The 17209-nt window shown below is 42.1% G+C and overlaps 1 protein-coding gene across 1 annotated transcript in view; it reads left to right on the top strand.

Moving 5' to 3' along the window:
- Positions 1 to 13: 13 nt before the first annotated feature.
- Positions 14 to 17209, top strand: part of FTSJ3 (FtsJ RNA 2'-O-methyltransferase 3) — a 34819-nt gene continuing 17623 nt past the window's right edge. Inside the window, exons 1-6 of the mRNA XM_058183337.1 lie at positions 14 to 147; positions 741 to 988; positions 4575 to 4680; positions 6919 to 6965; positions 9282 to 9361; positions 9795 to 9894. Coding sequence (XP_058039320.1) covers positions 922 to 988; positions 4575 to 4680; positions 6919 to 6965; positions 9282 to 9361; positions 9795 to 9894 — 400 coding nt within the window. The 5' untranslated portion in view covers positions 14 to 147; positions 741 to 921. The remainder of the gene's footprint in view (positions 148 to 740; positions 989 to 4574; positions 4681 to 6918; positions 6966 to 9281; positions 9362 to 9794; positions 9895 to 17209) is intronic.

Genomic DNA, 17209 nt, shown 5'->3' with positions numbered 1-17209 from the left:
CGCAGAGAGAAGACAGCACTAGCACGTGGCGCCTCCTTTTCCTGGCTCTTGCCTAAACAAACAGGGGCGTTGGTGCTTCATCCGCGGAAAAGCTGCCCCGGAAATCGAGCCTCTTGGACTTTGGAACAAATTTTTACTTCGTTGGAAGTGAGCTTGTAGGGTTGAGTTTGGCTTTTAAGTACGATTCGTGAATGTGGGAAATAAGGGTACCTCAAACACAGATACCAGTATAGAACAGTCTTTATAATATTTGGATTCAGGCGTAATTAAATTTATAAATAGACTCCTTGAAAGCATTTGACTTTCTTAATTTCAGCAAGACTTAAACCGAATTAAATGCTAGCAAATTTAGCGTTCCGAATGTGTAGCTTTTATGTGTGTGTCTTTCACTGTGAGTTGTGTTTGGGGGGGGGGAGTTGCACGAAGAGAGGCTCAGCCAATCTCATTGCACACATGTTGTACTCTGACAATAAAGGTTTGAATTTGAGTAGCTGTCACCTTCTACAGTAATTTCGGAATGCAGGTTATGCATCTATCACAGATGGTGGCTGGATAATGGTAAATGTAGTTCGAAAAATCCTCAAGGTTACATTCTATCTATTACCAGGTCTAAATTGTAAACATCCAGGCGGCCACCATGAGCAGCTATTTTTTTTTTAAGATTTCCTGTATCTCGGTGTTAATATGATTGGGAAAATATTACATATATTTCGTGTTTTCTCCCGGCTGCTTTGGAACAGGAGAGGAAAAAGGGCAACTGACACAAAATGGCTGGGGAAAAAAACTTCAGACGGATGTGTGGCACGCAACAAAAAAAGAGGAAGAGGAAGAACTAGGAGGGAGGGAGGAGAGTCACGGCAGGTTCTGCGCACGTGGGATTCCCTTGGTCAGAGTTGCTGCGGCCGCTGATTCTTAGTCGAGATGGGCAAGAAGGGGAAAATCGGAAAGAGCCGAAGAGACAAGTTTTATCATCTGGCTAAAGAGACTGGTGAGAAAATGGGCTTTTCATACATTGTCTTCTTTTTCGCAACGACTTTGGAGAGTTTGGCCGCCAGGAGGCAAAAATAGATTTCTGTCCATACTCAGCATTGATACTTAAGAGAGGGGAATAGTCGCCCTGACTGCTCTCTTGGCGTCCCAGAATTGATCTTTTTTTACATAAAAAGATCCGTGGCACTGCGTTTTGACTAAATAGCTTTGAGTAATGATTAGACAAAAGTGTTTATTAATTGTCAAAAGGCCTTACTCTCTTTCTGTCAGGTATTCATGGCTGGCAATCAGAATGCAACAATAAAAACCTTTCCTGATTCAAATCCCTTCCTAATGTGTTATGTGACAAATTCCAGCATGAGTTCTGGAAGAATGGAAGTTGTGACCAAACACAATATTAACTAATTTATTTATTTATTTATTTTTATTTATTTTATTTGCATTTATATCCCGCCCTTCTCCGAAGACTCAGGGCGGCTTACACTATGTCAAGCAATAGTCTTCATCCATTTGTATATTATATACAAAGTCAACTTATTGCCCCCAACAATCTGTGTCCTCATTTTACCTACCTTATAAAGGATGGAAGGCTGAATGAAATCTTCTTTTTTGTAAAGTTGACTAAAAAAGGTAAAAAATGATCTCAACCAAAAATCTCCTCAAAGTTGTTATATACAAGCAGTTGCCAGAGCAAAGCAGTAACTTATGGATAAGTATTCGCCACAATGAGCTGGCATTCTTTTGCTTTTAGAGCAAGGATCCCCAACATGTTCAGTATCAAGGGGTTTGTGGGACTATCAAAAGAGTCTATAAATGTTGTTAGTTGCGAAGTCGTGTCCAACCCATCGCGACCCCATGTACAACATTTCTTCAGGACTTCCTGTCCTCTACCATCCTCTGGAGTCCATTTAAACTCATGCCTACTTCTTCAGTAACTCCATCCAGCCGCCTCATTCTCTGTTGTTCCCCTTCTTCTTTTGCCCTCAATCTTTCCCAGCATTAGGCTCTTCTCCAGTGAGTCCTTCTTTGTCATTAGGTGGCCAGAGTATTTCAGTTTCATCTTCAGGATCTGGCCTTCTAAAGAGCAGCCAGGGTTGATCTCCTCTAGGACTGACTTGTTTGTTCGCCTTGCAGTCCAAGGCACTTGCAGGAGTCTTCTCCAGCACCAGAGTTCAAAGGCCTCGATTCTTTGGCGCTCAGCCTTTCTTATGGTCCAACCTTCTCAGCCATATATTGCAACTGGGAAAACCATAGCTTTGACTATACGCACTTTTGTTCGCAGGGTGATGTCTCTGCTTTTTAGTACGCTGTCTAGATTTGCCATAGCTTTCCTCTCCAGGAGCAAGCATCTTTTAATTTCTTGGCTGCAGTCCCCATCTGCGGTGATCTTGAAGCCCAGGAAAATAAAATCTGTCACTACCTCCATTTCTTCACCATCTATCTGCCAGGAATTGAGAGGGCCGGATGCCATGATTTTAGTTTTCTTAATGTTGAGTTTCAAGCCAACTTTTGCACTCTCCTCCTTCACCCGCATCAAGAGGCTCTTTAGTTCCTCTTCGCTTTCTGCCATTAGAGTGGTATCATTTGCATATCTAAGGTTGTTGATATTTCTTCCAGCAATTTTAATTCCAATTTTTGATTCATCTAGCCCCGCCTTTCTCATGATGTGTTCTGCATATAAGTTAAATAGGCAGAGTGATAATATATAGCCTTGCCGGACTCCTTTCCCAATTTTGAACCAATCAGTGGTTCCGTGTCCAGTTCTCATTGTGGCTTCTTGACCCGCATACAGGTTTCTCAAGAGACAAATAAGATGGTCTGGTACTCCCATCTCTTTAAGAACTTGCCACAATTTGTTGTGATCCACACAATCAAAGGCTTTAGCATAGTCAATGAAGCAGAAGTAGATGTTTTTCTGGAACTCCCTAGCTTTCTCCATGATCCAGCGTATGTTGGCAATTTGATCTCTAGTTCCTCTGCCTCTACGAAATCCTGCCTGTATTTCTGGTAGTTCTCGATCCACATACTGCTAGAGCCTAGCTTATAGGATTTTAAGCATAACCTTACTAGCATGTGAAATGGTGCGATAGTTTGAACATTCTTTGGCATTGCCTTTCTTTGGAATTGGAATGTAAACTGACCTTTTCCAATCCTGTGGCCATTATTGAGTTTTCCAAATTTTCTGGCAAATTGGGTGTAGCACTTTTACTGCGTCATCTTTTAAGATTTTGAATAGCTCAGCTGGAATACTGTCTCCTCCACTAGCTTTGTTGTTGCTCAGAATTCCTAAGGCCCATTTGACTTCACATTCTAGGATGTCTGGCTCAAGGTTAGTGACCACCCCATCGTGGTTATCAGGGATGTTAAGCTCATTCTTGTATAGTTCTGTGTGATTTTGCCACCTCTTCTTAATCTCTTCTGCCTCTGTTAGGTCCCTGCCATTTTGGTCCTTTATCATGCCCATCTTTGCATGAAATGTTCCCTTCATATCTCCAATTTTCTTGAATAGATCTCTGGTCCTCCCTATTCTGTTGTTTTCTTCTATTTCTTTGCACTGTTCATTTAAGAATGCATTCTTATCTCTTCTAGCTGTTCTCTGGAATTCTGCATTCAACTGGGTCTATAAATGGCTAGGGTCAAAAAGAGAGTTAAGTGGCTGTATTCCAATTAGAATCTTTTGGAGTATCTTGACCTTCATGCTAGTCCCTAGTCCTGAGGTAAGATCCTGGCAGTAAGATAGGGTTATCCAGGGTCAGCCATCAATGAAAATAGCAGTGTGTTATCTTTATTATCATTATCATTTGTAGTAAAACAGGGTTATCCAAGGTCTGCCATCAATGAAAACAGCAGTGTGTTATCTTTACTATTCTTATCATTTGTAGTATTTATTAAAGTAGAGTTTATTAAATTATTTTAATATAATGTTTGAGGGGTAGTGAACAATCTGAAACTTCATGAAGGAATTGATGAGCTCTAGAGTTTGGAGACCCTTGCTTTAAAGATATCCCATTTAACATTACTGCCTAATAGTGATACTGCCTCCCAAATAATTCATGTAAGCACTTTGCCTGGTCAACTTTAAGTGCTTTTTTGGATCACTGGGATGGTGACCTGAATCATGGCATCTATGATTCATTCTTCTTAGGGTTGTTGTTGTTGTTGTTGTTGTTGTTGTTTTGGGGGGGGAGGGGTTCTGCCTATGCTTATTTACATACTTGTTTGATTTTTATTCCACCTTGAATTTAAGACCTCAAGCCATAGATAGCGCTCTTTTCCCATTCCTTCCCAAGCAACAACTTTGTGAGATAGATTGGTTGAGAAAAAGAATGAGAATGAACATATGTGACTGAGTTAGACTAGAATCTGAGTTTTTCTGCTCATAGTTTGAGCTTAACCCTATATCACTTATCGTTATTGTGGGGCTGGTGCTAGGTATGTTTTTTTGGTTTGTGTTTTTAACCTGGTGAATTAATTCTGAAATTATAATTGGACTTCTTAAAGCTCACTGTTCATGTTGCTGAGGTAGAGTTTGAGCCTCATAGCTATAGCTGGAACTGTGCCTGATGTTGACCTTTGTTTTCCAGGATTTCGCTCACGTTCTTCTTTTAAGTTGATCCAGTTGAATCGGAAATTCCAATTCCTCCCAAAGTCAAGGGCCTTGCTGGATCTATGTGCTGCTCCTGGAGGATGGTTAGTATTCAGTTCAAGTATTTGAACTGTGTTTGCGGATCGTCTCTATGACTATACTCCTGCTGTTGATGCACATAGTCTAGATACACTTAGACAAGTAGACTTGCCACTACTTTAAACTGTCCTCTTATTCATACATTCTCCTTATCCAGTGAAGAATTAAGCACATTAGGAACATTTGGCCATCTGCAGAAACAGATTTTGCATAGAGCAAGGCAATATTATTGCAGATTTTCTTAAGTGTTCCAAATGCTTTAGAAGTGGGTCCACAAGATTAGGGCAAGTTAATAGGTAAGTCAAATGTATGTTCCCAGTCCATCCGTATGGCAAAATGGCTAAATCATACTCAAATGCATGATCATGATACCCAGGAATAGGAATTATCTGTATTTCTCTACTGTTTTGAATAAGAAAAGAATGTTCTTATTTCAATGAGAAATCTCTCTGCTTTTTTGGGGGGAGCAACTATTTTAGTAATTACAATTGCTAACATATTTTATATAAATATAGATTGGGACAGGTGGTTACAATTTTAGCCTTATTTATAATTCAGCTCTTGAAATCAGTGAGGCATAAATGAATCATGATGCTGATTCCATTGGAGGTACAGTGCTATAAATATAATTAAATCCAATAAATTAAAAAAGGAACCCTTCAAATATATACAATGAACACTCTGGGAAGATCTTCCCAGATTTTCAGGATTTTAGGTAATAAAATATTAGGGCTGTGGTTAATTTTTTTTACGTTTTAAGAATACAAGAAGTTTTACGCCTGATCAAGCCAAACATAAATCTAGCCTGTCTTTACAGAGTGTCCAGCAGGTGCTTTTGGGAAGCCAACATGATCCTGGTGACATTTTCTATTCATCTGGCTGCCATTGGCATTCAGGGACTTAATGCCTTTGATTTTGGAGGCAGCATATATAGCTTTTAATAGCTTTGTGCTCTACCATAGATTTTTCTGTTGCCTTTTTAAAAACTTTTTTAAATTGGTGCCCGTTATTTGTCGTTTGTGGTCATTTCACATTTAACTAAGTGCTGTAGAAAAAAAGCATTTATTTTCGTTAGTTGATCCTGGATGCTCAGTATAAGAGAAGAAGAAAAATCTTCCTTTGCATTTTATCCACATCATAATAAGTTCTAATTAAAAAAACTATTTCTTTTCTTTATACCAGAAATCTAATTTGGCATATAAGTTGCACTGTGTTCTGAATATCTTTCAGTATCAAACATTAATTTGTTTGTGGCCTTTGGTTTGCAAAGACTTTAAGATACTCTTACAACACTGTAAAATAGGCCAGAGTTCATATTTCTGTATTTCAAAAGTGGATATGGAGTAGTATAGAGTAATTTGTCTTGATAACACTTCAACTAAGATTTGAACTATGATTTTTATAGTCCACAGCTCATTCACTTCAAACAGTAGTTGCATGTTCTTCTGTTGGCATTTAAAGAATCTGTTCCAGTATGACACTAGAAGATTTTAGATTGCAGATGTTGGAAATGAATTCAGCCAACAAGCATGGATTATGAAAACAAAGAGACTTTATTAAAATCTATTTTGCAAAATAGGGTGGGTATCCCAGCAGATCTCAACAAGGAGTTTGAGGTAGGAAGCCACATCTGAAATTTCAAAAGCATCACATTTTATAGTTCCCTATCATAACACCCCTCATGCCCCTCCTACATCAGATCCAGTGACCGATCACAGCTAATCTGGGGGGCCTTCAGAAACAATGTCATCTCTTTCTCTAATCTCATGTTTTTCAATACCTCCCTTTTACTACCCATAAAATATTTTGCAAGCATGGCTCTTCCTTATCTCTATTGCCTTGGCATTAAGGAATGTCCACATAGCTGGGCCTCTTTCTAACTGACCTCAAACAAAGAAGATTTATTCTAACACAACATTGTTACATTTTCAGCATGTCTCTTCTCCATTATCTTAAAGCAGAATAATGTCTAACAAATTTAACAGAATTTAAATTTAAATCCAGCGGAGCTGGAAGGGACGTTGCAGGTCATCCAGTCCAACCCCCATACTTAGGCAAAATTGAATCTCCACTTATATCATTTCTAACCTATATACCTACATACTATTTTATTTTTGAATTTTCTCATATCCTACACAGATGATAAAAATCTGTTCTTAATTTAGAAATCAATTCTCACTTTTCCAATATCATTGATGACTGAGAGATGCTTAGAGTTATATCTGATTCTGTTCTATCTACAGGCTGCAGGTGGCCTCAAAATTTATGCCAGTGTCCAGTCTTATTATCGGTGAGTAACATGGATAGAGGAATGATCTAGGACAAAAATAATTAAATAAAAGAACCAAATGGCTTCAGGTTTTGTATTTTTTGCCATGACCCACCAGATGTCTCTACTAGAATAAAGACATGAGCCCTTTTCCAAAGCCAATGTCTATGAGCTGATCTCTATCAACATGCTATCTAGTAGAAGTGCAGCAAAAGCAGGGGGAAGTATATTGTGATTATATGAGGAAAAAAAAGTGATGTAACATTTTAGAATAATCATACATTGTAGGTGGGCAAAACAGTTGAAGGACCTATGCATAAAACAATTTGATTGCTGAAGCCATAGGGAGCCTAGTGCAATGGGGTGACATCCCCAGAGAAGTGAGACTGAAAGATTCTATCGTTTTTTATAAGAGGAATTAGGATGGGATCATGCGTGGGTTATTTAAGATCAACTTAAACTTAGTGTGCTAAGCCTAGCAGTAATTTAATGCACTTGTTTTAAGCCAATTTATATGTGGATGTAATTCCTGCAAAATTTTAGCCAAGTAGTCTTGAAGTAATCCAAAAAGTGAAGATTGCATGTTGTTTGTGGGCACAGGTTGTTTTCACTGATGTCTAGTATTACTTGTATAAATCATATAGACCAGCAATTCCCAATCTTTCTAACTTTGTAGCCCAGCAGCATTGGTGGTGTGGGAGGGAGAGGGATGGTTCTGTGTGAGGCAACAGGCACACGTGCTTGCATGTGCAGCTCCATTTGTGCAAGTGGGCACATGTGCCTACTGCTCACACAAATGGAGCTTTGTGCGCAAGCACACATGCCTGCCGCTCTCAGAAGTAGAGCTGCACACACAAGAGCGATCCCCCACCGCTTGCACAGCCCAGTTCCAAAAGGGCAGTGGCCGGGGTAGACTCTTAATATAATAATAGCCAGGAAATTTGGAGAGTATTTACTGTACTCGCTTAACTTATCTGAGTCAAAACAGGAATTAAAATTACTGACTAGCCAAAAACATAGCACCAAAAGGAGGATAGCATTTTGTGAATAATACTATACCATAAATAAAGTACAAGTCAATGCTTGCATAAAGTTTCAGAAAACAGAAGATTTTGGCATAAATTCTGAGAATCGGAAATAATAGCTGCTAGTTTTTTAGCTGGAGTTATCTTTCATATGCATTAAGTGCTTCCCAAGAATCTAGAGTGTCATAATGTATTGATGTTGTCTATGTGCAGATCTAAGCAGTATGGTCTTATTATTTATTTAGATTTATAAGATAAGAACCAATTTGATCTACTGATTAGGGCAGCGAGCTAGAAACCAGAAAACTCTTGAGTTCTAATCCTGCCTTAGCCATGAAAGCCAGCTGGGTGAGTTTGGGCCACTTATTTTCCCTCAGCCCATGACATCAGGCTTGGGCAACAAGTCAGTAGATCAATTACTTTAGCAGCAGTGGCTCAACATTTGGTTGAATAAAGCAGACTCTGTACTTGCTGGGAAGAAAACAAAAATAAATTTACAGGTAATCCTTGATTTGCTTAACTGGTAAAAGTCGTAAAATTGGGCACAATTCAGTTAACAACCCCCTTTCTTAGTATTGGAAATTCTGGTCCCGGTTGTGATTGTAAATCAGTGGTAAAATCCTTTGTGGGTTGCCACCGGTTCGCTGCGTGCGCGCTGCGTGCCAAACGTGCTGTGTGCGTGCATGTGCAGTACATGCCAAATGCATGAACTGTGCATGTGCATGCCAAATGCATGCACTGTGCATGTGCATGCCAAATGCATGCACTGTGCATGTGCATACCAAATGCACACTGCACTTACATGTGCGGTGCGTGCCAAATGTGTGCATGCACAGTGCACCAAATGCACACTTCATGCAGAAAAAGCCGTTTGAAGGTAAGTAGAACAGCGTGGTGGGAGGAAACAGCTGTGCCATACGATTTAGATTGGCTAGAAAGCAGGATATAAATGTGCAGCACAACTGATCGTCATAAATATCGGTTCGGACGAACCGGTAGCTTTTTTTTTACTACTGGTTCGCTGGAACCAGTAGCTTTTATTACTACCGGTTCTCTTGAACTGGTGCAAACTGATAACATTTCACCCCTGTTGTAAGTTGATATCTAGCTGGTGTATAGGGACCTCCGATTAAAACAAGAAAACAAAACTCAAGGTGCCTTATAACATTTAAAACATCACAGGAACATGTGATAATTTTTTTTAAAAAATAGAGTGGATTTGAGAAAACAGGAAAAAATGCCTGGAATTACATCTTTGGTAGCTTTCTTTTGTCTTGTTTGCTTCTTTATTTTCCCTTCTTTTCATCTTCAGGGGTTGATCTGGTCCCCATCAAGCCCATCCCTAATGTGGTAACACTGCAGGAAGACATCACTACTGAGAAGTGTCGCCAGGTAATTATTTTGTATGATTCCCATATGCTGTTGCCTTGACAGCTGCTAGTTTTGGCTTCTGCTTCCCCTGCACTTGGCACCTTCATTCACAGGTTTTCATCATACAAGCATTGCAATAGAAAAATTGCCATCTTGAGTAGTCGCTAGGAGTCAAAAAGAACTCGATGGCATGTAATCCATCAAACAAAAACAAATCCTAATAGACTTTATGTTGTTAAAATATCAGTACTGTAAAAATTGCATAATTAGTCTAAGACCTCGGGGAAAAAATAATATTAATTTTAAAAACAGGATAAAAGATTGCCTTGTTTCTCCATCGTCATTTGCCACAAGATGGCAGTGGGTTACTATTGATAGAATCAGAAGTATCTTAGCAGGCAGCTGCAGCATTTATTCACTGTCATGAGGATATTTAAGCTGTCTTTCTCCTCAGGCCTTGCGCAAGGAGCTGAAGACGTGGAAAGTGGATGTTGTGTTGAATGATGGGGCTCCCAACGTAGGTGCCAGTTGGGTACATGATGCCTTTACTCAAGGTAGGGGGGCCTCTTCTAGAAAAAGAAGAGAAGAAAACAGCCTTTGGGACTTTGAAGTGCAAAATAGACAGTAATCAATATGACGTAAACTAATTTGGATTTTACAACAAACTATCTTGTACATCTAATTGGATGCAAGAACAATGCTAAGTAATATGTAGACACAATACGCCTAGTATCCCAGTGCTTATGTTGGTATAATGCTACCCAGCCTATGTTTAGTTCCTCTTTGGTCAAAGATCACACAGTTGAAACTTGGCATTGTGGTTTAAGATATTTGCCTGTTTGCTTAGGCCAGGGGTCTGTAATCTGTGGCTCTGGAGCCATATGCAGCTCTTTGGGCTCTGCTGCAACTCTCTTTTACCCTGTCGCAGAAGTGGCATGGTCAGACCCTTAGTGCAGGAGCAAAGTGCCCCTGCACTTGCCTTTACGTGGCACAGCATTCCGCCTGGTACATTTGCCACCAGCAAAGACGCCTGGGAGAGAATGGCGGGGGCAGATCTTGTGGGATGGGGGACATCCCCCAAACCTGGCCTTCCTCCTCCCTTGTCGGCAGGGCCAAGAGAAAGAAGGGGGCAGCATGGGGAAGTGCTCCTCTGCCCTGCCGAACACAATAGCCGGGGGGGGGGGGAAATGGCCCGGCAGAACTGCCTCCATTGGCAAATTGGATGGCGGAGAGGCGTGGTCTGGCTCTCGCAGTGGAATGCACCACTTTCTGTTTCTTGTGCCATCCCTGATCTCAGTTCTTTCAGTAAGAGCTATATTTCTGTTTGCTTTCGTTTCCCTGGGTAGCAATGGCTGGGGCCATGGTGGCGGGGAGCAGAGGCATCAGAGCTGCTACCCCCTCAGCAAGACAGGCCTGGAGGAGTGCGGAGAGTTATGGGCAATCACTGGAGGTCAAGACATGTTCTGATGTCACCCTAACACGCATTTCCAGCGCACGCTCCTCTGTCCCAAAGTAGCACTGAGCAGGAGGAGGGAAGGAGAAGCCCGGCTGGCTCTTCTTTGGCGTGGGGCATGTGGGGGGGAAAGACCAATACCCTCTCCTTGGCCTGCAGCAAAAGCTGGGCTGGCGGAGCAATGAGCGCAACATGCGGCGGAGGCTTCCTTCCTCCTCCCCCTCCTCCTCCTCTCATGTGCACCCTCCCCCCCCCCACAGCCCCAAAGAGAGTTTGCAGGCCTTTCCTAGAGTGAGAAGAGACAAAGGCAGGGAGCGAGAGAGAGCAACACAGAGAGAGAGAGAGAGAGAGAGAGAGAGAGAGAGACCTGCGGGGGTGGGGGAGAAAAAAAGAGACAAACAGAGAGAGAAATGAGAAAGGGATGAGAGGGGGATAGGGGGATAGAGAGAAAAAGAAAGACAGATGAGAGAAAGATAAGAGGGAGGGAGGGAGAGGGAGATAAAAGAAAGATGAGAGAGAGAAAGATACAGAGAGAGAGGAGATAGATGTTACCTATTTCCCATAGAAAACAGAGCCACAAAACCTGGGTAGGTGTGGCTGGGGGGTCATATGATTGGGTGGGAGTGAGAGACATCGAGTTGGCCATGCCCACTCAAGTTTTGTGGCTCCCAGTGTTTTGTTTTCTTTTGAAAATGGGCCCAAGTGGCTCTTTGAGTGTTTAAGGTTGCCTACCCCTGGCTTAGGCGATAGTGAACTTATGTGCCAGATGTAGCACGCAGAGTCCTCTAGAATAGAATAGAATAGAATTTTATTGGCCAAGTGTGATTGGACACACAAGGAATTTGTCTTGGTGCATATGCTCTCAGTGTACATAAAAGAAAAGATACGTTCATCAAGGTACAACATTTACAACACAATTGATGATCAATATATCAATATAAATCATAAGGATTGCCAGCAACAAGTTATAGTCATACAGTCATAAGTGGAAAGAGATTGGTGATGGGAACTATGAAACGATTAATAGTAGTGCAGATTCAGTAAATAGTCTGACAGTGTTGAGGGAATTATTTGTTTAGCAGAGTGATGGCCTTCGGGAAAAAACTGTTCTTGTGTCTAGTTGTTCTGGTGTGCAGTGCTCTATAGCGTCGTTTTGAGGGTAGGAGTTGAAACAGTTTATGTCCAGGATGCGAGGGATCTGCAAATATTTTCACGGCCCTCTTCTTGATTCCTGCAGTATACAGGTCCTCAATGGAAGGCAGGTTGGTAGCAATTATTTTTTCTGCAGTTCTAATTATCCTCTGAAGTCTGTGTTTTTCTTGTTGGGTTGCAGAACCGAACCAGACAGTTATAGAGGTGCAAATGACAGACTCAATAATTCCTCTGTAGAATTGGATCAGCAGCTCCTTGGGCAGTTTGAGCTTACTGAGTTGGCGCAGAAAGAACATTCTTTGTTGTCCTTTTTTAATGATGTTTTTGATGTTAGCTGTCCATTTGAGATCTTGCGATATGATAGAACCCAGAAATTTGAAGGTTTCTACTGTTGATACTGTGTTGTCAAGTATTGTGAGAGGTGGAAGTATGGAAGGGTTTTTCCTAAAGTCTACCACCATTTCTACGGTTTTGAGTGTGTTCAGTTCCAGATTGTTTTGGTTGCACCACAAGGCTAGTCGTTCGACCTCTCGTCTATATGCGGATTCGTCATTGTCTCGAATGAGACCAATCACTGTTGTGTCATCTGCGAACTTCAGTAGCTTAACAAATGGATCATTGGAGATGCAGTCATTGGTATACAGAGAGAAGAGAAGTGGGGAGAGCACACAGCCTTGGGGGCCCCTGTGCTAATTGTACAGGTATTTGATGTGATCTTGCTTAGCTTCACCTGCTGCTTCCTGTTTGTTAGGAAGCTTGTGATCCACTTACAAGTCTGTTCCGGTACCTGTAGCTGGTTTAGCTTAGTTAGAAGAATGTCTGGAATGATGGTATTGAATGCTGAACTAAAGTCTACAAAAGGACCCTTGCATAGGTCTTTGGAGACTCAAGATGTTGTAGGATGTAGTGCAGAGCCATATTAACAGCATCATCTGTTGATCTATTTGCTCGGTATGCAAATTGCAAGGGGTCTAAGAGCGGATTCGTGATGGTTTTCAGGTAGGAAAGCACTAGCCTTTCAAAGGTTTTCATGACTACAGATGTTAGAGCAACTGGTCTGTAGTCATTCAGTTCCTTGATGGTGGGCTTCTTGGCACTGGGATGATGGTAGAGCGTTTGAAGCAAGAAGGAACATAGCACATCTCTAGTGATTTATTGAAAATATGGGTGAAGATGGGGGCCAATTGGTCAGCACAGACTTTTAAGCAAGAAGGAGTTATCTTGTCTGGGCCTGGAGCTTTTCCTGGCTTTTGTCTGTGAAATAGGTCCTGCACTTCCTTTTCTGTGATCACTAGGGGTTGTGAACCCAATGAAATGGGGTCAGTTGTAGGAGGCTTGGCTGTTGTTGGTGTGTCTGAGATGGGGGTTGTGGAGATAGGTGGCTGTAGTTTCCTTTCAAACCTGCAGTAAAACTCATTCAGGTCATCTGCCAGTTGTTGATTACCTTCAGCCTGGGAAGGAGGTTTGCCATAGCCGGTGATATTTTTAAGAGTTTTCCACATGTTTGCTGTATGTATGTGGGCATGCTCGCAGTCGCCCCAGCCCAGCTCCAATTACTTTTCTCCATCACATTTCACTCAATCCATTCCAACTTCTCGTGAAAGAAAAGGATCTCACAAAGTTGGAATTGAACTTCTTCACTCGCACACTTCACAATGGGGAAGATGGGGTTCCGTCCTCCTCCTGAAACCCATTATGACGCAGAGCCCCAATGCGTCCCTGTGTCAGCTCAGCTCAGCAAAAAAAGTAGTTTCTTTTCCTGCAGAGCTGCCTGTGTTGGAATGCCCTGCCTCCCCACCAGCCAACTGGGTGTGGGTGCTCTGCTCCTGGACTCATCAGCCTTTAGACATCATTCTCCTCACCCAACACCAGTTCAGGGGTTTCTCCCCCTGCGGTGGTGGGGAGAGGGAGAAATATAGGGAGGCAGGAGCGGCGAGGGAAAGAGCAAGAAACTGAAGGGGGGAAAGAAAGAGAGGGGGGGGAAGAGAAATTATTTTACAAAAGTTTTTCTTTTTTACAGTTGCTAAACATAATGTTTCAAAAGCAAAAAAGGTCACCCCAAAGGAGTCTTTGAGGGTTGAACGGGCACAGATTCCCTCTGCCTTCTGTGTTCCCACTCCGTGCTGAAGCGAACCAAATGGGCTGAGATCTCCCCACTAAGTGGCCCCGCTGAGCCCGTTTGCAAACTGCCGAATGCAGGTTCAAACATTTGGTTCACACATCCCTCCTGATCAGTGCCACAGCGGTCGCGCTCTCACTGGCCAGAGGTGGCACTCCGTCTCCCAGCCAGAGTGCTACATTTGTTTGCTTGCTGGTCGCCTCCAAGAAGGGAGCTGCTCTGAGGCTGCCCTGGCCTCTGCCACAGAATACAATACAATACAATACAATAGAATTTTTTATTGGCCAAGTGTGATTGGACACACAAGGAATTTGTCTTGGTGCATATGCTCTCAGTAGTACATAAAAGAAAAGATACCTTCATCAGGGTACAACATTTACAACACAAATGATGGATATAAATCATAAGGATTACCAGCAACAAAGTTACAGTCATACAGTCATAAATGGAAGGAGATGAGTGATGGGATTTATTAAATAGTTTGACAGTGTTGAGGGAATTATTTGTTTAGCAGAGTGATGGCTTTCGGGAAGAAACTGTTCTTGTGTCTAGTTGTTCCGGTGTGCAATGCTCTATAGCGTTGTTTTGAGAGTAGGAGTTGAAACATTTTATGTCCAGGATGTGAGGGATCTGTAAATATTTTCACAGCCCTCTTCTTGATTTGTGCAGTATACAGGTCCTCAATGGAAAGCCGATTGGTAGCAATTATTTTTTCTGCAGTTCTAATTATCCTCTGAAGTCTGTGTCTTTCTTGTGGGATTGCAGAACTGAACCAGACAGTTATAGAGGTGCAAATGACAGATTCAATAATTCCTCTGTAGAACTGAATCAGCAGCTCCTTGGCCAGTTTGAGCTTACTGAGTTGGCGCAAAAAGAACATTCTTTGTTGTCCTTTTTTGATGATGTTTTTGATGTTAGCTGTCCATTTTAGATCTTTCGATATGATAGAACCTAGAAATTTGAAGGTCTCTACTGTTGATACTGTGTTGTCTAGTATTGTGAGAGGTGGAAGTGTGGAAGGGTTTACTACCATTTCTATGGTTTTGAGTGTGTTCAGTTCCAGTTCCAGATTGTTTCGATCACACCACAAGGCTAGTCGTTCGACCTCTTGTCTATATGCAGATTCGTCATTGTCTTGAATGAGACCAATCACTGTGAACTTCAGTAGCTTGACAGGTATACAGAGAGAAGAGAAGTGGGGAGAGCACACAGCCCTGCGGGGGCCCTGTGCTAATTGCACAGGTATTTGATGTGATCTTGCTTAGCTTCACCTGCTGCTTCCTGTTTGTTAGGAAGCTTGTGATCCACTTACAAGTCTGTTCCGGTACCTGTAGCTGGTTTAGCTTAGTTAGAAGAGTGTCTGGAATGATGGTATTGAATGCTGAACTAAAGTCTACAAAGAGGACCCTTGCATAGGTCTTTGGAGACTCAAGATGTTGTAGACTTTAGTTTAGCAGAGCCATATTAACAGCATCATCTGTTGATCTATTTGCTCGGTATGCAAATTGCAAGGGGTCTAACAGCGGATCCGTGATGGTTTTCAAGTGGGAAAGCACTAGCCTTTCAAAGGTTTTCATGACTACAGATGTTAAAGCAACTGGTCTGTAGTCATTCAGTTCCTTGATGGAGGGCTTCTTCGGCACTGGGATGATGGTAGAGCGTTTGAAGCAAGAAGGAACATAGCACATCTCTAGTGATTTATTGAAAATATGGGTGAAGAGGGGATGCAATTGGTCAGCACAGACTTTTAAGCAAGAAGGCGTTATCTTGTCTGGGTCTGGAGCTTTTCCTGGCTTTTGTCTGTGAAATAGGTCCTGCACTTCCTTTTCTGTGATCACTAAGGGTTGTGAACCCAATGGGATGGGGTCAGTTGTAGGAGGCTTGACTGTTGTTGGTGTGTCTGAGATGAGGGTTGTGGAGATAGGTGGCTGTAGTTTCCTTTCAAACCTGCAGTAAAACTCATTCAGGTCATCTGCCAGTTGTTGATTACCTTCAGCCTGGGAAGTAGATTTGCCATAGCTGGTGGAGAGGGAAGAGGGGGGGGTCTCCCTGACAGGATCCAGGTTGGAGTTGTCTTATTTTGTGTGGATCTCTAACGCTTGGCTTTGCCTGCCCGCTTCTACTTCCTCTCCACAGCCCAAGTAAGTTGGATTCCCACAACAAGTAAAGCTGGGTAGGAGAGCATGGATAGATAGATAGAGGGAGGAAGGGAGGAATAGGTAGGTAGATAGAACGAACAGAAGGAGAGAGATGGAGGGAGGGGTAGAGAGAGAAGCAGGCAGAGAGAGAGAGGGAGGAAAAGAGACGGGGGAAGAGGGGGAGGGAAAGAAATATTACAAAAGTTTTTCTTTGTTATTATTGCTAAACGTAATATTTCAAAAACAGGAATAAAATTAAGGAGCATAAAAGTGCATTTATCACATTTGTTTAGAACAATTAGCTGAACTCTGTGTTGTTTATCATTATTTTAGGTAGTAAAACCTCATTATTCACATTAAATTGCCATGTTGGCACTTCGCTATTAATAAGTGGGTTTTGTGCTGCAGTTTGTGCACTCGATCCCTAAAAGGTTCACCATCACTGTTGTAGTCCAATGAAACAGAAGACACTATACCAGCGATGGGGAACTGTTTTGGCACTGAGTGCCGAAATCGGAACGCACATGCATGCACGCCAACCAGCTGGTCTTTGCGCGTGCCAGAGCACCGGAAATCCGAAGACCAGCTGGCTGGCACATGCATGCCTGTTTTTGGCCATTTTCCGATGCTCCAGCACCCATGAAGACCAGCTGGCCGGTGCCGGTAACCAGAAGAGCAACTGGCAACAGCATGTGTGCCCACAGAGAGGGCTCTGCGTGCCATTTCTGGCATGCGTGCCATAGGTTCGCCATCGCGGGACTAAAAGACCTCCAAGGTCCCTTCCAACTCTGTTCAACTGCTACTGTCACAATTTTTCCAAAAAATCTGATTTTTAATTCAAAGCTTGAATTTTATTATTGGCAACACAGGCTGTCAGATATTTTCCTTGAAGTGGTGGGTCTGCTTGGTTCATTTTTTAAAAAAAAACACTGGCTCTCCTTGTCTGAATAGCCATTGTACTTAAGAAATACTTTAGAAATACTTTCTGCATACTTTTTATTTCATCA

The sequence above is a fragment of the Ahaetulla prasina genome, chromosome 4 (genome assembly GCF_028640845.1).
Source record: "Ahaetulla prasina isolate Xishuangbanna chromosome 4, ASM2864084v1, whole genome shotgun sequence".
In the NCBI taxonomy this organism is placed as follows: domain Eukaryota; kingdom Metazoa; phylum Chordata; class Lepidosauria; order Squamata; family Colubridae; genus Ahaetulla; species Ahaetulla prasina.
Note: the sequence above shows the minus strand (reverse complement) of the source record. Positions and strands in the feature narration are given on the sequence as shown.